Genomic DNA, 24926 nt, shown 5'->3' on the forward strand with positions numbered 1-24926 from the left:
GTATAGGTATTAAAAATAAATGGCTTACGGTGTATAGGTATTAAAAATAAATGGCTTACTCTAGGTTAGGGATTATTTCAAAATACAAAGGAAAAACATGTTCTGACATGACAGAAAGAACATAGAGGAAGAGGTAGTGCTTTATATAGAGCCCTGTGAAATTATTTTAATTTTTTTATAATTTTCCGTTTTATTTTTCACAAATGTTGTTTCATTTAGTTTTATTTTTCACACGTCATTTTATTACAGATACACATTAATAAAAACAAGTCAAATAGATGTATAAAAATAATAGTATAGTATACATCATGCTTTAACTACATACATATTTTTTCCCACAAAAGCAATAAACAGCTAATGATGCTTAACAACGGTATCTTTCAAATCCCATTCCAGCCGACACTTGCAAAATCTGCACATCATTATTTTGTCAGCGTCAGCTGCATACATCCACTCATGTTCAAATTCTTTGCAGTGTTGTTTAATTGTTAGGCACGGTTTAGGCATTTTAGAAACAAATGTCTCTTCTCTTCCATCACAATTTTAATTCCCAAATGACTCGCTTGAAATTATACATCTGCGCAAGTGCTAGTCAGAGCTTCCGTTTCCCTTCAGACTGTGTCTATTGTATTGGCTGAGCCTTGACAACTACGATTGCAAGTATTAAAATATATTCTGTATTTATATATTGCAATATAAAAAATAAAAAAAAACTTGAAGCAAATTAAGTGTAGTTTTGTAAGACAATTGCCAACAGGTCTGGGCTGAGCTATCACGCAGAAGATATTAATGATAAAGGTATTTTGACATGACCAATATAACATACAGTCACATATAATCAGATGAGAAAGGGATGTTTGGACAAAATCATCAACAATAAAAATCCCAAATATAGACTATCAGATGTAGTATGGTGTATTGAAAAGTCGTATCTACGTATCTGTCGTTTGTGTCCAAATTTGCTCCTAGATTTGCAATTTGTTACCTCATTCAGCACTAACTCATTTTACAGAAAGACTACCCTAAAATAACATATTAAATAATCTCAGTGTCTTACACTGAAAAATAAATACAAAAAAACTGTTTTTACAGTACATATTACATTTTTTTAATGGTCTTGTAACAGGGGAGATCTGTGCTGACTGTCTAGCGCATGCATGGTGCTGCAGGAAGAGGGCAGCAGCCTCGTAAGATCCGCCTGTCAGTCATGGCAGTGACACGGAGAGGTGGGGAAGACGGTGTGTTGGCTTTCCCTCTCTCTGAGAGGCTGAGAGGCAGGCCTTAGGGGATTGCTGGGCCTATAAAATAATGTTATGTTGTTCCCTCAGACCTGGCCCTCTAAGACGAAAACGAGCCAGCGGAAGCTCTGCTGCCGGACCAAGCACTGCCGGAGAGGAACGAGAACAAAACCAAATACAAATAAAAAAAAGATAAGGGATTTTTTTTTTTAGTAGCGGGATAAAAACTTGGGCAGACCCCCGTAAAGTATATATATAACAGGTTGAGGGAACAGGTGAACGTAGGACGGAGACCCGGGCCGTGCGGATAGCAACGGTCGGGGTAACGCTGCAGAGTGCAGCACCTTTATTTTGTAGTTTGTTAAAAGTGTTTTGTTTAATCTTTTTCCTTTGTACCTTCTGTTTTGGATTCTTATTTCTGGCACTTGCATGTGCACCAAAGATGACCAAATAACCTGCTAATACCATCGTTGGTAGAAGCAGTACCACAGTGCCACCTTGTGGTAAAGAATAAATCGGGCACCCAAGAGGTGTTAAGAACTTTCTGTCTCCGGTTTCAGTGAATTCCCCACCCTTCCACAGGTCTACACTTTTGAAAGGAGTTATCTTTCCTGTACTACAATACAGCTTGTGGTTTGGAACGTAACTATCTTTCCTTGAAGGATAGGGAGAAAGGGCAGGGGCTTCGCATTGATCAGTACTTCTTACGAAGCCGGTCAAATCAGACAAGTGAAATCCAGCGACAGGATGCACAACACAGGTCGACACGGATCTCTGCTTTTTGTTGGAGAAGTTAAGTTGAACAGTAGAAAGGAAGTTGAATAAGTTTGGGGATACCATCAACACTTATGGGTGTGAGAGGTCTGGAGTAGAAGATGTAAGATGACGAATAAAGGAAGTTGAATAAGTTTGGGGATACCATCAACACTTATGGGTGTGAGAGGTCTGGAGTAGAAGATGTAAGATGACGAATAACTACAATTCCAGGAACGTCTAGAAGACTGCTGGAGATTTAAAGCCTGGTTAAAGAAAGTAGGCAACTGAGGAAGCAGTGGAGGAGGGCTGAAGAAAGTCAGAAGGAGGCTGTAAGTTTTTTGCAAAATTATCTGAAACAGAAGGTTGCAAAGTTGTGCAAAGTGGAGCGCATATGAAGGCGCTGTAAAAAGAAGGAGTGTGCCATAGCCAGCTTTTATAAAGATCTGTTCAAGTTTATAGAGAACTTATTCACCAGCGAAAATAATTGTATACTTACAGCAATTAAGCCAGAGTTGTATAGATATTATGAAGAGATGCACAGTGATATCAGAAGAGGGAAGCTTGTGTTGATTCCCTCTGATACTACACCTATTAGTCCACTGGAATACCAAATGGAGGACTCTGCTCCTAAGTGGAAGGTGGAGCCAGCAATGAAGTAAGCAAGAGCTTCATCATCGCCTGGGCCTAATGGTGTACCATACTGAGTTTACAAGAATGCATCTGGGGTTCCTTGTGGAAGTTGATGAAGGTAGAATGGGTAACAGGTAGTCCCAAGGGCAAAAATAATCTACCTGCATCAGCCAACTGTGGCACAAAGGTTGTTAACCTATCTATTGAAGAACCACATGATCGACACCTCCATATAGAAAGCTGGAATTCCAGGCTTTCCAGGATACCTGGAGCATGTCAGTGTGATCTAGCAACAGATTCAGGGGTAGACGTACTAAAGTGGTGCAACTGTCGCAATAGTCGCAAATCAGTTGCAAACGACTCGGAAGTCTGGGGTGAAATGTACTAAACAAGCGCAATGCTGTTAGCGACTTTTTAGAGAATGCTTTGCGGCAGCAGTTTTGATTTGCGGTTCAGACTTAGATGAATATGTAATTTGTAATTAGGAGATATGCAGGTTCTCAAATATATAATAAGATGTACTAAAGCTGCCGACAGTTGCGACACTTACAATTGTCAAATTCCTATTACCCCTGCTCAATCGCATGCTCTTGATTGGACCAATTTATTCCTAGGTTTATTTAATGTCAGGTCTCTGTCTAATAAGGCTCTGTTAATTAGTAATATTATTTAGGATTACGACATTGATATTCTCTCTTTAACTGAAACTTGGCTTGGACCGAATTACAATGTTTCCCTGATTGAGGATTCTTTTATTGGGCGATTTTAACTTCACGTTGACATTGATTCTGATTCTAACTGCTTGGAACTTTTGAGGCTTTTGGATTCCTTAGATTATATCCTGCATGTCAAAGGTCCTATGCATAATTGCGGCCATACTTTAGATTTGGTCATTTCTCATGGTTTAGCTGTTAAGAACATCATAACCCTAGATCTTACTATTTCTGATCATCTTGCCATTCTTTTTGAGGTGAATTTGCCAGTATCTACAAAGACTGTGGACCATACATTTAAATCCCAGGTAATTAATTCTTCAACTGCTGTTAAACTTTCTGATGTATTGAGCTCATTACCACTCTCTGAGTCTTTATCAGTAGATGAGCTGGTTAATACCTACAACACCACCTTGACTGGTTGGTACCTTAGATACTGTAGCGCCAATCAAAATTCGGACAGTGTCTTTTAAAAATAGCTCACCGTGGTTTAATAATACAACTCGTAAGATGAAATATGAGGGTCAGAAACTTGAACGGAGAAATATAGGAAGGCTCTGCCGTTGGCTAGATCATCATATTATTCTAATTTAATTGAAACAAATAAAAATAATCCTAGATTTATTTTTGCTACCCTAGATAAATTAATTAATCCTTCCTCTAAGAGTCCTACCCTTGACATTGGCTCCTCTTAGCTGCAATGACTTCTTACATTTATTTAAAAATAATACTAGACATCAGAAATGAGATTCCACAGACACCTTCTATTAAGGAGGACTCCAGCACAATTTTACCAACAACACCCATTAAGGCTACTATGAGGGCTTTTTCTTTGATTACCCTTCAGGAACTGACAGAGCTAGTTCAACATATGAGAGCTACTACATGCTCTCTTGATCCTATTCCTACAAAACTATTAAAAGATGTTCTTGGTGTTATTAATACCCACATTTTAAAAATTATAAATGATTCACTTTCCTCCGATATAGTTCCCTCAGCACTCAAGGCAGCTGTGGTAAAGCCTATGCTTAAGAAACACAATTTGGACCCAATAACTATAGGCCAACCTCCAACCTACCATTCTTAGATAAGGTTCTAGAGAGTTGTTGCAATTCAATTACAAACATTTCTAACTCTTAATGGTATATTCGAGAAGTTTCAGTCTGGTTTTCGTGCTGCACATAGCACCGAGACGGCCCTTGTCAGAGTTGTGAACGATCTGCTGATAAACTCTGACTCGGGCTTTCCATCAGTTTTAGTTCTTCTTGATCTAAGTGCTGCTTTTGATACTGTAGACCATTCCATCCTTCTGAATCGTCTTGAAAGCACAGTAGGACTGTTTCGCCTTGTCCTATCTTGGTTCAAATCTTATCTTTCTGATAGGTTTCAGTTATTCTCAATTGGGGAGGTAAAATCTGTGTTATTAGAAGTTGTCTGTGGTGTTCCACAGGGCTCCATTCTACGTCCCTTGCTGTTTTTATTATATATGCTACCGTTAGGTGACATTATCCGCAGACACAGAGTGAAATTCCATTTCTATGCTGATGATACCCTGCTATATTTGTCCCTAAAGCCAGGAATTTTCTGCCTAGGTGTTATTACTTGCCTTACAGACATCAAGCATTGGATGTCACAGAATTTTCTAATGTTGAATTCAGATAAAACAGAGGTTATGCTAGTGGGCTCACAGAACCAACTTAAAGGAAATGTGGGATTACATGAGCTCGACCCATGCAGTCGCTCATCAAAACGTAAACTAGAACTTAAGAGTTTGGGGGTCATCGTTGATCCTGATCTATCATTTGAGACTCATATTATGGAAGTTATTAAAATCTTTTTACCATTTGAGAAATATAGCCAAACTTAATTTCTGTATCTGATGCTGAGAGACTGTTTAATCTATAATTGATTATTGTAATGCACTTTTTTCTGGTGTCCCAAAACATGTGGTATCCCGCTTGCAGCTTATTCAAAATACCACCGCTAGAATTCTGACTAAAACCAGGAAAAGTTAAAATATTAGCCCTGTTTTGGCCTCTTTACACTGGCTCCCTCTGCAGTATATAATTGATTTTAAGTTTTTGCTGTTAACTTACAAGGCCCTGAATGGATTACCACCTACTTATTTGCAGGAGTTAGTGACCCTGTATCTTCCAAAACACACTCTGAGATCACAGGATGTGGGGCTGCTGGTTATTCCTAGGGTCAACACATGCAACACAGGAGGTAGGGCTTTTTCTTGTAGTGCTCCAAAATGATGGAATGCTCTGCCTTTGTTTGTCAGGGAAGCTGGGATCGTTACAGTTTTCAAGTGAAGACTAGAAATGCACTTTTATAAAATGGCTTTCTTATCTTAGTGGGTTTTAATGTAATTTTAAAATTGCTGATTATGGCAGTTGTATGTGTGACATGCTATGTACTGTACAGTGCTTTGCAATACTTTTGTATAAAAAGCGCTACATCAATGCAATAAATAAATAAATAAATAAATAAATAAATAAATAAATACATTGAATTGTTAAGTACTTTAAGTACTTTTTAAACAGTCACAATTAGCAAACCTTTAAAAGGCAGAATGAAAAACACTATCCCCTAACCATGGCTGCTGTGATTGCAGCAAGAAGAAGACATTGTCTTCAGCAAGAACGAGTGATTTGTAGGATGAAAAGAGAAAGTGTAATTTGTACCCGCATTACTCTCTTCAATTTAAATGAAGCCCAAATTCAGCACAAGTACAGGCTTGGCAGCCACATAATGGAGCCTGTTACCCAGAGAAGCCATGCAGTGGTCAAACTATTGTCCACCCTGCATTATCTTGCCTCAGGTCCTTTCGGGGACTGTGGCAGCTGTTGCTGGCATTTCCCAGTCTGTTTTTAATCGTGTGTTGCCAGTTGTGCTCAATGCATTTTTGAGGTGTACACCCAAATACCTATTTTCCCCATAAAAGCAGGGTTTTACATGCCTTGAAAACAAATTTCTATGACATTTCTGGTTTCCCCAACGTGTTGGAAGCAATAGACTGCACACATGTGCAGCTAACCCCTCCAGCTCATTCTGAGCGTATAGGAATAGGAAACACACCTATTCTATTAATGTGCAGGTGGTTTGTAATTGTGCACAATTTAGCACCGCACCCCTGACTAACTTCAATAAAAACTAACAGTATACATTTGGCTTATAGGCTATTCATGATAATATGAATTAGTGGTTGTCACAAAGACGGCCGGAGTGGGTGGTGTCAGACCAGAGCCAGGAAGTAACACACAGAGACTTGGAGTTTTGGTTAAGCTGAGCGTGTGATCGCGCTCAGCATTTAATGAATAAACAGACAGAACAGAAAATAAAAGGTTTGAACACAAAAACACGGGACACGGCACTATACGCCAAAATAAAGAGACAAACAAAACAGACTAAACAGTGAACAGACAAACGGACAAACACGGTGAGTGAAAACACCAATTACTTTACTTTACTTTACTTTACTTTACTTTACTTTACTTTGCTTTCCTCCTCTCTCTCCCGTTCTCCACTCACCGAACACCAACCCCCCAGTGAGTGAAAACATGCAGCTTTTATGCAGTTGTACCAAGACTCGATTGCTAGTCAATCATTCAATTGGAATCTCGGTACAACTGCACGTGAATTAATTAAAGTGCAATTCCCCGTGCTCACATATTATTTTTTACTTGCACGTGATGTGATGTGCCATCCCCGTGCCTAAATACAAATACACAATTTACACACACGTGAAACACAGACCCGCTTATATCCCGTGTACCAATGCTTATACACCGACATTTACACACAACACGTAACATATAACATACACAGGGGGGGCACTTTGCCACAGTGGTATAATGCAAAATGTGTTCCATACATGTCATTCTTTATGTATTTATTTTTTGTTGCCAAACCATATGCCCTGCATCCCATAGTGACCCACTGGATTATAAACTGATTTGTTTTTATATACAGTAGTTGTAATTTGGTCACCTGAAAGTCCTGGGGCTCGTTTGTGTCATACAATGTCGTACTATATAGCGTTTCTATATAACGTTGCTCACACAGATTGCAGGTGATAACTAATCGAAAGACCGATCATATTTGAACTTACGATCTCGCAATATAGAAACAAGCCCCCCGGTTGTTGTCTGTGCAAAAAAATTCTCATTGAGCTCAAATGAGCTGTGTGACGGACTAGTATTGCTGGAAACAGGGGCGGGACTGTACAAACTTGGTTCCCATTCCTGGAAGTCCGTTGCTTCGCTATGCAGTTTACAGTCCTTTTAACTGTTTTTTTTTTCACTATTTATTTTATTTAAAGTTAGTTAGATGTTCACCTATTCAGCAACCTCTTTTTGAGGAAGTTAATTTGAATAGTTTCTGCAGCCCTCGATTCTACGCTGACTAACCAGCAGACAAGTTAATAGATAATCGAATGCACCAGCGACAGTGTCTCGCCCTCCAGTTTGAGTGACGCTCAGTGAGAAATACTAGAGTGAAAAGATTGTGCCAAAATGAAACAAAACAAACACATAAACTTAATGCATTTCAATTTTTATTTATTTAGTTATTTTTTAATTTTTTAATTTTAGCACGAATTCTCCTCCATAGTAAACAGCAGCTAGGTGTCAGCTAGAATGTGACACTAACAATGCGCCTTGTTCAACCTTGACCTCTGTACACCAGAAGCAGTTTTACTGAACAAGTATATTTACGTAAATTTAAAGCAGCGTTGCCTGTATTGATGATTATATATGATAAGTGTAGTGATCTGGTTATCAAACAAACAAAAAAAGCCTGGCGTTTTTTTTTTTGGCCCCACCCAAAGTGCAAAACTAAAAATTCTCCGATAGCATTGAAAAGTCGTATTTTTCCGTGATATTCAGCAGCAAACGAATTCATATGATCCCTGTTTATGATGTAGAAAGTTTAACATTGCATTTCAGCAGTCTGATCAGTCTAAGCACTAGTATCAGCAATCTTACCAGTTCCAGAAGTGTCAGTACCAGTCTTACAGTCCTAGCAGTGTCAGCACCAGTCTTACCACTCCCAGCAGTGTCAGCACCCGTCTTACCAGTCCAGCAGTGTCAGCACCAGTCCCAGCAGTGTCAGCGCCAGTCTTAACAGTGCAGCAGTGTCAGCACCAGTCTTACCACTCCCAGCAGTGTCAACACCAGTCTTACCAGTCCCAGCAGTGTCAGCACCAGTCTTACATGTCCAGCAGTGTCAGCACCAGTCCCAGCAGTAGCTGTACCAGTCCCAGCAGTGGCAGCACCAGTCTTACCAGTCCAGCAGTGTCAGCACCAGTCCCAGCAGTGGCAGCACCAGTCTTACCAGTTGCAGCTGTAGCATCAGTGTCATCAGTCTCAACATTAACTTCAGTAGCAGTGAACCAAACACATGTCTCTCAATGAAGGTATTTTTACTACTGTACTGTATACTGTATAAGCCTTTATATTTTTACATAATGTAATGTGTAGCCTACCCAAAACACATTAGTGTTACTTCAGCACAATGATTTATACAATTAAAGTACATTGAGCACTATAAATATGTGTGTTTGTCTGTGTGTGTGTGTGTGTGTGTGTGATTTTATTGTATTTTTTTAAAACCTGACACCTCCTTATGTCGGACAAACATGTCCGGTTTAGCGAGGGTCTACTGTATGACTATGAAAAGTTTTTTGATTGAAACACATTTTTTATTTGGGAATGAAGTTGGGGGCCCCATTATAGAATCTGATGGGATTAAACTGCCTTTCATTATTTATTCAAAAAAATGTTGCAAGACTCTTGCAATGCTAGAGATCTCGCTAAGATGACCCAACAAATATTTAGATTAGTATATTGCGGCTCTCTTCATTAACATACTTTCTCTTAGTACATACGGCAATGAAAATTCAAATTGTTCTACGTTTGTGCTGCGACTGGCCCATCTTAGTACATCTAACCCTTAGTCTACAAAAATAGAGAAGGAGCTCCATGTAACATTCCTGGATTAAGCTAATGCATATGGTTCAGTGTCACATAAGCTCCTTTGGACTGCATTTCAGTTCTTCAACGTATCCAGTACTATAACAGGGGTAGTAAAAGCCTATTTTCGGGGACTTACAGTTTTTTTTTTTTTCACTCCAGTTTCTCGAAGTCAGAATTATGTCAGGTTGCACCATTTCTCTACTGGACTTCACCATGGCAATGGAAGTCATTATTAGGGCCTCGAAATGGGTAGTGGGAGGAGAATAACTGGTTTCTGGCATGCAGATGCCACCACTTAGATGACATGACCACCATGACTACAACGGTAGTCTGCACCAATCGGTTACTTGGCAAACTAGCAGATAATACCAGATGGGCACATATGCAGTTCAAGCCCGCCAAGTCGAGGAGGATCTCCATTATCAAAGACGGAGTAGTGGATAAGGAGTTCCATATTGATGACGAGGCCATTCCAACAGTGTCAGAAAAGCCTGTAAAGTCTTAAGAGATGGCATGTGAATTTCGCAGGGCCCTAATCATGACCCTACATATTAAGATATTTCACAAGTAAATGCTTTTGTAATAAGATCATGTAAAGTAAAGTTTTCTTACCTCTGTAGTATCTAACTCCTCCTCTGGCTTGAGACTCTCCTTTGCAATGTCAATATTATTGTCGCTCTCATGGTCAGTCTCTGTAAAGGATGTAAGGCTAGGGCTACCTAGTTCCTTTCTAATAGACGACGAGTGTAGCTCACTAAAAAGATATAATAACAATAATCAAAAACTAACAATAATATGTACACTGTATATTGCTTGCACCTAAAGTAAATAATTCCATCATTACGCTCCACTTGCTTAAGGAAGTCAGGGGTTAAGCAAAATGATGTAATAATTTGTGCAGTCTTTGATATGGAAGCACCTGCCAACTACGAAAGACCTGCTGTCTGACAATATAAATGCAACTTCTGAACCCACATTATCGATCAAACCAAGTGGTATAATTAAAGTAGAAGTGGTTAGACAACCAAGATCACACTGATCCTAAGTTTCTATGGTTCATTTTTGAATTGCAATATAAATATGAAGATATATTTTAACCAAATATAATTTTTTAACTTTAGCTACACTATTTTTTTCTTTCTTTTTTTTTTGTTTTACTTTTGCATTTTTATATAATTTAGTTCTGTATTCTAGTCTGCAAATGTTAATGAATTCACAGATCATGAAATAACATGGTTGCTATGGATTCCATGGAGATTGAACATACATTAATACTTTCATGTATCTGCTAGGTTGTAATTAGTTACAACAGACTCATTTTCTACAGCACACTTAGCACTTCCATTTCTAGGCATCCTACTAATTCCATATTGAAATAATTTGAACTAATTTGCAGAGTAATGGCTAGATGTAGTTTTACATTTTATAATTTGTGCTGTCTGTACAAAGAGAAATTAAAGCATTCTGCAATGCCCTTTCCTTATAACCAATGTGCCTGAAATGACAGAGTATGATAAAATATATTTTTCATGGTAAACCACAAATAAGAGTATAATTGACCTTTACTGCAGAGCTGTTTTGAACTGAATTTTCTATTGGAATATGTGTATGCTGTACACCAATTTAAACCACCAAACACATTTCAAATGCAAATTGCCAGCACAGGTGTTATTCACACAAGGCTTGATGGAATTTGTAGATTCTACTTATTAAAATTGCCAAAATTAAGGCGGATGTATTCAGTATTAAAAACAGTTTTGTTCTAATTATTTTCTTTAAAAAGTATTATGTTTGGAAATAAAGGTATTTTACATTATGTATTGTTCCAAATACTGTACAGTATGGTTCATTTTATGAGAAATATGGATTTTTACTGATTCAAAATATATGATACATAGTTCTGAATTATTTTGCCCTTTTTTCCCCCCCAATGTAGAACATCCAGTTATGTTCCCTCACCACAGTAACTGCCCACAATAGTTCAGGTGATCTGAAGGTCAGGGGGAGTCCTCAGATCTCATTGTCATGCCTATTGTCTCTTACACCCAGGAGCTTGACAGTGAATGAGATAATGCGACACTCCCTGTGAAATCCCTAGTAAAGATCAGCAACTTTGCAGAGCCAGGATACAAACCTGCGATCCCTGACTGCATGACTCACCATACCACTCAGTTGTGCCTTTACCACATGAACCACTTAGAGATCCCTTTATTTATTAATGTAATCATATTTAAAACAAATGTATACACTTTGATTTTCTGAGACAGATATCCAGATTACAGATAGATGGAACCATTTTTTAATTTTTTTTTACTTACTGCTCTGAAGTTATATGGATAGGATTTAGTCTGTAATTAAGGAAAGGGCTTGCAATCTCAACAAACTGGTCAGGTTTCACAATCACTGGTTCTGTAAGAAATGTTAACATATTAGAGGATTTAGCATATTGGTAAAATAACACAAAACATTGTTTACTGGTAATATGAGCTAACAAATTGGTATTATGAGATACACTACTAACATACATTGGGCTGGATTCTCAAAGCTATTTACTCCAAATTGTCATTAGCGTAATTTTTGTCTGAAAGGAAAAAACACTATTTACATTTCTAAAATGAAACATAAACAGCTTTCGACTACTCACAAACCCCTAAATGAAATGTCTGAGTTATTTATTTCTGGTTTGGTATCTTTATTGAGTGCGGTTTTGCTATCTGAAAAAAAAAAAAAAACATGCTAATGACAAATAGCTCTGAGAATCCTGCCTGTTGTGTTAGAACGGACACAATCAATGCTAGGAACTGACACAATCTATGTTAGTAGTGTATCTAGAGAACAAAAGCAAATATCAAATGCATTTCACTTTATGCTTATCCCTTGCTCAGCTTTAGAGCTGATAAGCCAAGTGTCTGTTTTGATCAAAGCAAGGAACATGCAAATGACTTGGTTTGCGTCTTTACTTTCTTTAAATGAATGTGAATAATTTAAAATATGAGAGGCTTTTAACATTTTTACAGATACTCATAACTAACCAGATTAAAGCGTGTGTAAGCAGTCTTGAAATCATCTTTTTTTATTATTAAGTCAATTTTAACTTGTGAAAAACCTAATTCATTTCAGCTTAATGGCAACAGAAATAGTTGCTTCCTGAATATCTTAAATTGATAGCAAACACAGAAAACATTCTATCTGCCAGGAACTAAGATGGGGTCACCAGACTTTATCATCTTTAATGTAAACACAATGTATGTTCTTGGTTATGAAGCCTACCTTTTGGCTCATCTGTTGGGTTTGTACGTCTTTTTGGTCTTATAAGTTTCCATCTAGGAATAGGTGGTGGTTTTGGAGGCGCAACAAGGGGGCATGACCTTGTTCTGGTCACTAACACTGGATGGCTGTATGCATGGGACAGCCCATAATGCCGTAGTTTCTCTGATGAATCAGCCTGGCGAAAAATAAAATAACCAGAAACAAAATATTATTACAGTAGACTCTTGCTAATCCAAATCCTAGTAGTCTTAATTGACCAATATTCTGAACATAGCTGAGACAGCAGCCATAGAAACAAAACTTCAATATTATAATGCTATGATAACTGTAAAACATATATAGTGGTCCCTGTTTTTTTAAATGTATATGTTATTACAGTTTTTTGATGACGTGTAAATATCAAAAACATAAAACAAAAAAGGGATTTTTATAAGATTAAAATCAGTTGTCTGAACAACTCACTGAACCTAAAATACTCTGTATGAATGCTGTCTTAAAATGAATTATTTATTTATTTATGTATTATTTGGAATCGTCAATTATTTTTTTCTGTTTTTCTCCCCAATTTGAAATGCCCAATTATTTTTATTTCAACCTGGCCCACCACTGCCACCCCCTCACTCGGGAGAGACAAAGACAGACACACACATCCTCTAAAACGTGCGCCGTCAGCCGTCCAGCTCTGGGCAACTTACAGGCAGGCCCGCAGGCGCCTGGGCAGTCCACAGGGGTCGCTGGTGTGCAGTGAACCGAGGACACCCTGGCAGACATAATCCCTCCCCCACCCGGGCAGTGCTCGGCCAATTGTGCGGCGCAACCTGGGAACTTCTGTCCATGGTCGCCAGTGGAATAGCCTGGACTCGAACCAGCGACCTCCAGGCTATAGGTTGCATCCTGCACTCCACGCGAAACTGAATTTTTAACGCTGTGAGATGTTTTGGCAATTAAAGGTTTTCAGTGATTACCTCTTCGCCAATGAATATGTAACACCCAATTCCCAATGTTAACTGAAATTAATGTGGATGACAGATTTAAATAGGGGAGTTCGGACTGGCTACATCCTTCTGTTACCAACAAGCACACAGAATGGAACTGAAATAGCATTGAAAGAAGATATTCTCAAGGGCAGTGTATGAAAAGTTGCTTATATTGTTGACCTTTAAATCAGTCTCAGTCAACCTAAGAAGAAAAAAGTAGACTACTATAGTACCTTTTGGCATCTACTTAAACACAATGTAGAATACAAATCCATTATAATGTTAGACAGATAAAAAATAGAGGTAAAATGTCACTCTGTATCTATTCTAATTTTAAATAAAAATAACAATACCAATACACACTGAAATTGTAAATCAGATAATGTTTTAATCATACCATTTGGCCAAGGATAGAAATCTTCTTTTCTGACAAATGTAAAGGCAAATAGCTGGCACAAACAACCATTTGTGGAATCTGTGGAACCGCACCTGAAAAAAAAACCCCAAAAACAATATTATATATATATATATATATATATATATATATATATATATATATATATAGCAATGAGCAGGCCAATACAATATGAGTGGGGCATACTGTATACTGGCAGGATACAATGTAAAGCTGATTAACTATTTCTCAGCTGCCATGATTGATTCCCCAAGTGATCTTTGGGTAGCTGACATTGGCGGCGTTTACATGCACAAGTCATGACTGTTGTCCTTACTGTTTGCCGTACTTTTCAGGAAATGCGTTGCTATGCAGTTCTGATTCAGGAAACAAAACCGTCTGTACCAATGCAGATTACTCAATTCATAGTCATTTAGGGGAGGGGATATTTAAATGTCCGTGTCTGCTTACTAAGTAGGAAAAGAACGACTCTGAATATCGACTCTGAAAAACATTCAACAAGAGAAATTCATTCACGTGTTGTCGCACACATTCTGAATTACGCCGCGCATTAGCTACTTGTTGTCTGGTTATTTTTTTGTATACAAGCTTATTTATTTATGTATTTAGTTTGACTGTGTAAGTTACCTGTAGATTTCCAGAATGATTGATAAAAAAGTTAAACTTAACCACAGTTGGCGTGTGCCACACATCATTGCCTGTTTTCACTCCAACACAGAACTCAGAAGCACATGGATGCAAATAGCTTTTCCTTATGTATCAAATTTATTTGTCTATGTAAATGTGAAGTAAAGTTTAATTCTCTTGAAAAGGCCCTGCCCATCGTTTAAACAGTGCCGTTCAGTTTACACATTTACAAAATAAAAAAATAAATAAAAACGTATCAGTCTTACCAATAACCTAGCCTTAATTTGTTGACCCACTGCCACACAAATAAATATTTAGAGTATGTTCAGCAGCCTAATAAATTCATAGTCAATGGAAGTTATAAAAGGATAACCAAAAGTGATATGTGAATATGTCCATTAAGAGTGTGGGTGTCAACTGAAAGGTCACATCTCACCTGTTTTTATTTCAAATATGTGACGCCATTCTAAGCATTTGTATGAAGTTGAATATACAGATACCTAGAATGCAGGAGCCTTATGTTGAGCTTTGATCGTTTGCCTGATTCCAATTGATTTTATTAATATTTTTGCAAAAGGCATATTTGCATATAAGATTAATTTCCTGTACAAGCGGTAAAACTGTCTTCAAAGAAATATATACATTTCAAAGTGTATCAGACCAAGTTTTGAGTCAGATTCCACAGAAGAACCAGGCCAATTCAAAATAAACCAGGCTCGGACATACAACTGTCTTGATTAAATCAATACATTTATGTTTGTCAGGCCTTTCACAGCATCATGAAAAGCAGCTGCCTCACACATATTATATTATTAAATTGTAAAATTAAACAGCATAAGTCATAACGTTTTAATTCCATACTAGAGCTCTTTTCTTTAAATAGTTACTCATTTGTGAAATAACAGGTGGAGCCTTAAGCTATATTACTGTGTCCAGATGGACTGAAATAACACCTCCACAGGGTGCTGAGCAGCTACTGGAGCATGGACAGCAAATAAACCATTTTAAAGTTAGGTCATTCAATATTTGGTACACTACAAGAATGATATATGATTTATATATATATAAATCACGTATGGAAGCTATTGATCTCTGTATTTTTAAAAATTGTCTAAATACTACTATGCAGCATAATGCCAAAATAAATGTACCAGTACTTAAATGATCTAACTATGCACATATATCTTTTTTTACCTCATCCCAATTAAGACATGTTTTACATGTTTAAAAACATAATGCTTCTTAGCTTGCTACTTAATCGCTTACGACCAGCAAAATGGTCATTGTGACCAACAATCTGAAAAAGGTGTTTTGTTTGTACTGTTAAAATATCTAGACTATATTGACATACAAATATCTACATATTGACGTGTGATTGTCACTGTTTTATTACTATACACAGAACATTTTAGTTGTGTGCAGTCACTGCTACCATCACTTACTCTCACAGACAGAATGATGCAGAGCATTTTGAGCTTCCGATGAAGGCCGAGCAGAATGAAACTTTTTCTCCACATCTTTACCTTTTTTCTTCCCAGCATCTTTCAAGTCAGAAAAAACACACTTGTATTAAGCAAGTAATTCGACACACTGTACATACATTTGTACATTACAGAAAAAGCAATTACTGTGAACTCTTTTACACTGCACCAAAAGTGCCTAAAATGTCTTTGAGAGAGTTTTTAGAAGGTGAACAAAGACTAAAGGGAAAACAGTAAAAACACACGATTATATTGTAACAAAGAATCACCGCAGTTGCAGGTAGTATTTAGTTATTGTTTTAGTTTCTTCTTTCTAGTTTTAAAACTTTGCGTTTCTTTCTTTTAGAAAAAACTCAAGACAAACTATTCAATTAGTATTAACAGTGGCCGATCAAAATACTGTTTCACTCATTAATATAGGGACCTTTGAGTATCAGGGTTCTGAAACGCACAAAAATATCAGGAAGACTACTATGTAATGATATGATTACGATATTTAGATCTGCCATTGTTTAAATCCATTGCAAAGTCTCCAATGCCTCTAAGAACACATATGGTTTGTGGCTGTACCCTGGTATCAGGGAAAGGTTATAATGTTTGCTATTGCAAGCTATGTAATGTATTGTAATAATAATAAACTAAATAATTTTTCTAATGCATCATTTGAGATCATGTGATGTCCCTTTTGTAAACATGGTATGGCAGATTATTTTATGGAGTTGTATCAATGCATAAATAGCTCAGTTCACACTGGATTAACTGAAAGAATAAATAATGAATGTTAATATAGCCCTAATAATTATAATGTGTACTTAATTACTCAGTATATCACAATTTGCTGTCAAAGACCTTCTTTGGAAAAATATGATATTTTTTAATCTGCTGTAATAGTGTGCAATTTCACTACCTTTGCTGTATTTTTCAGACGTTTTGTTGGCAGGTGGCGTTTCACTCTTGACCTCATTTGCTCTGGAGTCCTTCAATTTTGAATCAGTAGAGGGGCTTTTGGTTTCAGAACTTTCTTGATCTTGAAATTGGAATTTTGGGACTATATCTTTTAAAAGATTCCAAACCTTATCCAGGTACCCAACCCTAAAATAAAGAAAACAAACTGCATGGTTTGCATTTAGTAAATTCAGATATATGCAAACGAATGTGTTATAGGCTACATTTACAATGACTGTTGCACTGCTATTCCTGAAAACAATCCTTGACCCTGGCATTTTTTATTTTGACATGGGTTTACAACAATCTTCTAGTGGGTGTCATTTTATGGTAGTAAAGGAGGGGCTATGACAATATTCCATATGGCATGCACCATAAGAACGTACCAATAATTAAACGCACATTGATATTCAATTGAAAGACCTGCTGTTGAAATTCATGTAATGCATCGTTATTTTTTTAATTAAATAAATACTGTGTTCCTAACAGATACCTACTGAAGTGGAATGACCTCTGGAAGCCAACCAGTGAGGGTGTGCAAGACTGTAAACTCCCCAAGTTCCCTTTTTCCACATGTGTTCACACTGTGAATGACAATAATTAAAAAACAGCTAGATCATTAAAAAAGGAACAGACATTGCTTGTGGCAGCTTAATAACCTGTCACTATCAAAAACTGTGACAGTCTCACAGGGAAGTAAACCAATTATTGCAAACACATTGTATTCACCATAGACATAATGAAAGAAAAACATTTATAGACAGAGATTTTGCACCAGTGAAATCACTGTTTGTACTGGTAATTCATAGAGTTAGTCAAAGCATACTATTTCATTAATAAAACCTCAATACTAAAAAGGATACAAAAGAACGAACACAGACCTCAAGGGGTATGGTAGATCTGTTTTTATGCAATTAACGTAAGTTCAAAATTACCCAGGTATTCTTTCAGGATTTTCATAAAAATAAAAAAAGCCAATATTAAAGGATTACCCCATAGACCAGTGTTGCACAACTCGGTCCTGGAGGACCGGTGTCCCTGCAGGTTTTTATTCCAACTGCACCCTAAAGTACTTTATTGGACCTTATTATGAAGCTTGATTGGTCCAATTAACTAATTTAGAGTATGGTTAGAACAAAAACCAGGAGGGACACTGGCCCTCCGTGACCTGAGTTGTGCAGCACTGCCATAGACTATCATCCGAGTACCAAATTTGGTGATGAACCTCAACCCCCGGTAGAGATAATTTTTTATGTGTTTTTGGGACAGACAAGGTCCTAATACATCCTTCTACGTCATTGGCAATGGGTTAAAATAAAAAAATAAAGGCAGTTTTTCATGTAATTTACCTGAAATTAATATTTAAAAAAGTTAGGTGTGGTGGTAAGACAAATAGCAGTAACTAGATTTTTACACATTGGATTAACATAAAAGTGGTATCTTTGCATTGAACAAGACCTGTGTTTTTATTAAATATATCACAGTGTAGGGTAATATGATCATGTGACATTATCAGAGGTCAAAGGTCACATAGAGTCACTTTTTTGAGTTCAAATGGCTGAACAATGCATTCCACCTGAGCTAGAAGTGTTTAAGAAGGTTCATTATATTCCTGAGATTATGTGTCAGTTTTTTTTTACCAAAAAAATTTGATCTTTACCTTACTGTTCGGTTTTGGCAGAGTGTCTCAAATGTCCCTTTTTGACAAAAATGTGTATGGTTTTCGAACATTCCATGACAATGTCAACCCGTGGTGCAGAATTCTGATTGTCTCAAACCCTTGCAAGTTATACATCTACGGAAAGCTTTTTTGCCTCCCCTTTTATATTACACATCATGTTTTTCAATATTTTCATAGGCAGAAGTTGCAGTGTTACGTTACGTGTTGCAGTCAACAATTTTACAGCAAGCTAAATCCAGTTATGCGGCTGCTGCAGATGTTCAAGAAGGAGTGCAGCAGTAAGTCAAATTCAGTGCTAGGAAGAGTACATAACTGTGATGCACATCCTCCTAGATTTCATCCGAGCAGAGGGAGATGGCAGCTGGAGCCTCCATCTGAATGCAGCTGCTGCCATGCTTCTCTATGTCTTTACTTCTGATCGGCAAAACTATTTCCAGTGGCTCACTGTCTACGTTAGTGGCTCATTGTCTACGCTAGTGATATGCAACTCCTTCCTTAGACTACAGCTGAGGTATACGTTCAGTTTCAGGAAGGCCATCATGCCATATGCAGATCAGGAAAGCCTTTCTCTGGTGTGTGGATTGAACAGTCCCTTGAACAGTCAGTAAACCGGGATACCAAGTCACCAGGAGGAAACATAGGCATCTCCCGGCAATCCAGGGCTCTGAACATGTGGCTCCTGACCTCCCACCAAAGATCAGCTATTGTCACTGCAATGATGCAAATGAGCGACATGAAAGGTGATGATGAATCTGCTCACAGGCTGGATTTCAAAGAATGAGCCATGATGAAAAAGATGTCCAGCAACTGTACTCTGCAATCAATGCCCTAATGAGGAACCCTTTTGAACTGCAGGAAGACTTTGTACCTCTTAGCAACATTGCAACTGGTATAGCACTCAAAGAGGAGGATGTCTTCAGACTGCTGAGTGCTAAACAGTTAAGAGAGGAAACTTGCAACATATTTTTTGAAACCAGGCTTACACAACAATTCAACATCTGTGTTTGATCTCATCAAGAAAATTAGGCTACCTACATTTGCTAATATTAACCAACCATAGTACCCCACACATTCTTCAGCCATTTTAACTCAAAAAGTCCAAAAACAGCTCAAAACATGACTCTATGTGCCCTTTGACCTCTGATAATGTCACATGATCATAGTACCCCACACTGTGATATATTCAATAAAAACACAGGTCTTGTTCAATGCAATGATACTACTTTTGTGTTAATCTAATCTGTAAAACTCTAGTTAAACACAGAAATATTTTTCTCTACCAGGGGTTGAGCTTTTTCAAGATTTAAAGCTCTTTTTTAATTCAGATGACAGACTACCATAGCTGGGGAGAAAAACATTGATGTTCTTTTGTAGATGATTATAGAAGCTTGTGTAAATATGTGTCAATACTCTAGGTGTAGACTGACCTTTAAATTTGCTGTAGCTTCTGGACAAAATATCAAGATCTAAGTTTGTTTCACTTTGTTTTTATTGTACTGTACATATAAATGTGTTGTATAGATAAACAGATATGGCAATATTAAAGATTATAAACACCCATATGGAATATCTTTAATTCATACCAAATTGGATCTTTGCTGTAAATTATTTATGACACCAAGTCAGTGCTTTTTATCTCAAAATGAAATGCTATATCAAGTCATCTGTATCACAGAAATTACACGGAAAATGTACCTATTTTTCTGCATCTCTGGTCAATAAGTTTTTTAAATTATGTGCATTTGTAAAATGTACATCCATTCACCCGCTGCTCTTATTGGTGTTTGTATTTTCGGAGTCTGTTTCATTGTATTTTAATTGGTCGAGAGAACTGTCAGCAAGCAATATGCACATGCGTCATAATCTATAACCCAGATTTGACTGTGTTTTTTAAGTTTTGAAGTGTAGTAGTGTATTCTGTTTAGTTTTGGCAAAAAGATTGAGGAATACTGTTCTTTTCAGCCGGAATGTACTGATATGTACGCCTTTATGGAGAAGACAGGATCAGAAATCGAATTTAAAACACCATCTCATGACAAAACATGCTGCGTTTTCTCCATCCTGCCTTGATGGAGTTTTACCTTTTCACATGGTGTCGCACAGTCACAGCTTGTGTGGTCGTATTTTGAAAAGTTACACTGGGGCAGGCTGTGTGCTTTAATTCACTGGTTTTGACATTACTATAACTTCCATCGGCATTGAACTTGCCCTTAAAAATGTAATCACGGTCAAGGAAGTGAACACTGCATACGCGAGCATGTTGTAAGTCTGGGACAGTTTTCCTTTTTATTGCCTGCAGCCACTTTCTTAACCGGTTATCGCTGTTATTTGGGAGACGGTGGTAATGCATAGTTGTAATTTGTGCACCCAGGGGCAACACAATGTACACCTGACAGCTGTTTCTTTACTGACATGTTGCTTGTCATTGTTGATATTTGTTTACTATACTCATTTCATGGCCTTCTCACACACTACCCGCTGCCTTCGCCAACCAGTGATGTCACAGGAGTGATTTCCAGCAATGGCGAATTACAGTTTGATTGCCCACGGAATCTAAACAGCTTGTTTGACATATAGCGATCAACCCTGAGATTACATTGCTTTCCCATCTATTTGATAATTTACAAACAAACCAAAAAGTGTTTCCTATCCCCTTTAATATACTGTGTATGTTTTGAACTGAAGTCCTTTATTTCCATGGTTATGGACAGTTTGGTGTAAGGTCTGTAGGCATCAGCAAATTTACTTTTCACAAATTAAGATCTATTCTGGATGACCTGTGACTTATTCAATAAAGTTTCTGTAATGCTTCAAATATATAGTATTTGTAGAATATTGTACAGTTTTAACATCAAGAGATATTTTATTTGTATGGAACACCATCCAGAACCATAACAAATGTCTAGTTTACTGGCCAATCTATTTACCAATTACTCCTGATAATAAATATATACAGTCTAATCTTCCATATATTTTAGCTCTTGATCAAAATGACTGATATATATTTATTTTATCTGCAGTGAGTTTTTTTTTAATGATTTATACCTTTCTTTTATGTCCTGTAAATTTACTTAACAGACAGATAACAGACAAGAAAATGTTTTTTTTAGTAACAGAAAAGTTTAAAAAAATAATAATAATACAAACACTTCAATGTATTAATAAACGATGAAAGATTGAAGAAAAGCTACTGCTATGCGTCCTAGTCAGTTGATAATTATTGCATTCATCTATAAGTTAATACGTCCTATGTAAGCTGTGTAATTCGAGAGGATCACAAGCAAAGAGGAGAGGTTCTGGATGCTCAAACTGTGCGAAATTATATATCTTATACAATAAGAGACACCCTGCGCATGACTTATTAACTTATTATAAATCACTCAAAGATTCTACTCAGGAATGGCTTTAAAATGAAAACTATTTTTATTTTTGTAAAACATCCCCCCTACCCCTGTTGTGAAATGGTTCAGTACAAAATCAACGGCCACAGTCCCTGAATAATGCATGTTGGCCTACAGGTGTCGTATCATGGTGAGACTATTTATTAAAAACAAAAGGTTAGCTGGAGAAACGTGCGTCTTTCAAAGTTTGTAGTGATTTCAGTAATATTTTCTTAAGAGAAATTTGTGTCAAGTTCATCAAAATTTAAAGAAAGAGTGAAGTTAATAGAATGCTCCATTTTACAAAAGGTACTGTACCAGATATGTTTTTTTTTTTAGTTTTTAGTTTGTTTTTTTTTATTCTGAACATTGGAATTACGTGTGGTTTTCTATGCATGTGATGACATTTGTACACAGGATAAGATGTACTGGAATTTTGGCAAATACTTCACTGTGATTAGTTAATTTCTGATATATGATTTATAAAAGCCTTGAGGTGCTGTTTTTTTGTCTATACACTATGTATGCATACTGTAGTTCTGCAAATGCTAATTCTCTTGTTTTTTGTAAAAATATACTGTAAATAAGGTATTCATAATTTTTCTTTTTTAATTAAAAAACATGAGGCATTACATAGTAATCAAGAAACACTTTCCATTTCTCTTATTAGTACGATAGGGATTTTAGGGATTTTAGTAAATTGAGGGTGAAATAAACTGTTTTTTCTGAATAAAAGGCTGAAGCATAAGCATGTCTAATATATGCAACACACCAGAATATATATTTTAACTCCTCTAAGTTAAAAGATGTGTTTATTTTGTGATAGACTTTAACAAAATATCACTGAAAGCCTATTTTTTTTCAACTTACAGCATGCGCACTCAGCGTTTTGTAAAACATTTTTTGTAAAACTGTAATGCATTTCCTTTTTCTGTTGTATGATTTTGACAGTCATAGACTTACTCAACATTTGCTAGTTTAATGATTGCCTTGGACAGCAACAGTGGCCACAGTTCTGTTCGACAGGTTGTAGCTGGCAGTAACATGTTATTCTCCTCATCAAAAGGTACAGTATCATCCACAGTGATCTTTCGCCAACACCCCTGGGAACAAAAATAGAGGCACAAAAAAGTCAGACAAAATATTAATATAGCAGAGGGATCCAGAATACCCTCAACATTCTCTCAAAGCAACTACAGCAAGTCCCAGCAGATTACTCAACAACTGTACAGTTGATTGATACTACTGATGACTTTAATGAATGGAAGTAGGTCGCCAAGACTGCAATTTAAAAGCCTAATTGACCCAGTCAGCATGACAGTTACCCCAATCTGTTATTAATTGCTCTATCCAATTGTGGATTCATTGCCCAACATGCTATGCTTCCTATCACATTACTCACACTGCTCTTCACCACAATCTTAAAGCATCTTGCTGTGTTATTTGTTCCAAATGATTTGACAAAAGCTGTAATTTATCTGACTCTTAAACATCTGCAGAACATATTATTAGTTTGTATCAGGAACATTTAAGCGACCATATGCTTATAAGCCTTTACATCCATGGTGCTTTCATATGATCAATATCCCGACTTGTCTTTAATCAAAGCCTGATTTGAAACCGTAGCCATCAAGTTGGGATCTGAAGAAATTACTTGCAAATGAGACAGACCCTTTTACAGCACTGTATATGGAATAATACCTTGTACAGTAACAAATTCTCATTCAGATATGAATCCAATTCTGGTGGGAAGACCATCCAACCATAAACAAAGGCAGACATGAATCCAAATTCAGAGAAGATCAAGTCAGCTTTTACAATAAGGGAAATCAAAGTGCTTGTTATGTACTGTACTACCCAACTCAAAAGTAAGCCTCCATCTTGACTTAAAGTTAAATAAAAGATCTTAGACTGTCACAGAACACCCTGTTAAAGAGTAAATAGCGAGGTTCCGAAAAAAATATATAGCGTTATACGTCCCAACGTGTTGCTACAACTGTTTAAGTAATGTACCTGTATTTTTTCTTTTCATTGTTAACATCCTGACAGCTTTTGACACTTATAAATGTAAAGTCTGTTTCAAAGCGCTTTTCAAAATGTCCGCTCTAGTGCACTGGGGTTTGAAATCTGTCTTCTAAATCACTGCAGGAACAGCGATTAAAATAAAAACATAAGACCAAGTGCTCTGTTTTTTTTGTTCCGTACCACATGGATTGTTATTGCTGTGTTACCTGTTTGACAATGTGGGTAATAATCCTTACACTATCAGTGCACTAGAGTGGACATTTTGAAAAGAGATTTGAAACAGACTTTAAAGTTATAAGTGTAAAAAGTTGTCAGGATGTTAACAATGAAAATAAAAATTACATGTACGTTATTTAAACAGTTGTAGCAACACGTGGGGGCATATAAAGCTATATTTTTTGGAATCACGCTACTTACAGTACTCTAAGTCTCAGGTCAACTGGAAATGAACATCTTCAGCCATTTAAAAGTAAGGATACCCAGCTTCCTTTAGCAATTCTGAGTCACACTGTTCTGTTTATCAGACAGTTGTTGAGGCTGATGGATTAGAAGGGACATAAGAAAATTTGAAGCTGATTTGCAGAGTATTTATTACAAATGCTAAAGGATCTGTGATTCTTGACACTAATACTTGATGCTGTGGTTTGAACATGGTTGGAATTATAAAGACCATTTTTTAAGGCATGGTGAATATATCCCTTTTATTAAAAAGTGAAAAAACACTTTTGTTGGAAGTTCTGCAATTTTGTAAGGCATATGACAGATACCAAGTCTTGGAGAGAGTTCACAAAAAATTTAAATGTTCACAAC

At 36.9% G+C, this 24926-nt stretch overlaps 1 protein-coding gene across 4 annotated transcripts in view; it reads right to left on the reverse strand.

Annotated features, from left to right (window-relative positions):
* adgb (androglobin) overlaps positions 1–24926 on the reverse strand; it is a 72886-nt gene that overhangs the window by 32703 nt on the left and 15257 nt on the right. For all 4 annotated transcript variants that reach the window (XM_034017338.3, XM_034017339.3, XM_059025171.1 and 1 more), the window contains exons 6-13: positions 23055–23194; positions 17528–17614; positions 16993–17177; positions 16047–16145; positions 13960–14051; positions 12586–12760; positions 11634–11724; positions 9928–10069 (exon numbers count right to left, since the gene is read on the reverse strand). In XM_034017338.3, coding sequence (XP_033873229.3) covers positions 9928–10069; positions 11634–11724; positions 12586–12760; positions 13960–14051; positions 16047–16145; positions 16993–17177; positions 17528–17614; positions 23055–23194 — 1011 coding nt within the window. The remainder of the gene's footprint in view (positions 1–9927; positions 10070–11633; positions 11725–12585; positions 12761–13959; positions 14052–16046; positions 16146–16992; positions 17178–17527; positions 17615–23054; positions 23195–24926) is intronic.

The sequence above is a fragment of the Acipenser ruthenus genome, chromosome 6 (assembly GCF_902713425.1).
Source record: "Acipenser ruthenus chromosome 6, fAciRut3.2 maternal haplotype, whole genome shotgun sequence".
Taxonomy (NCBI): Eukaryota; Metazoa; Chordata; class Actinopteri; order Acipenseriformes; family Acipenseridae; genus Acipenser; species Acipenser ruthenus.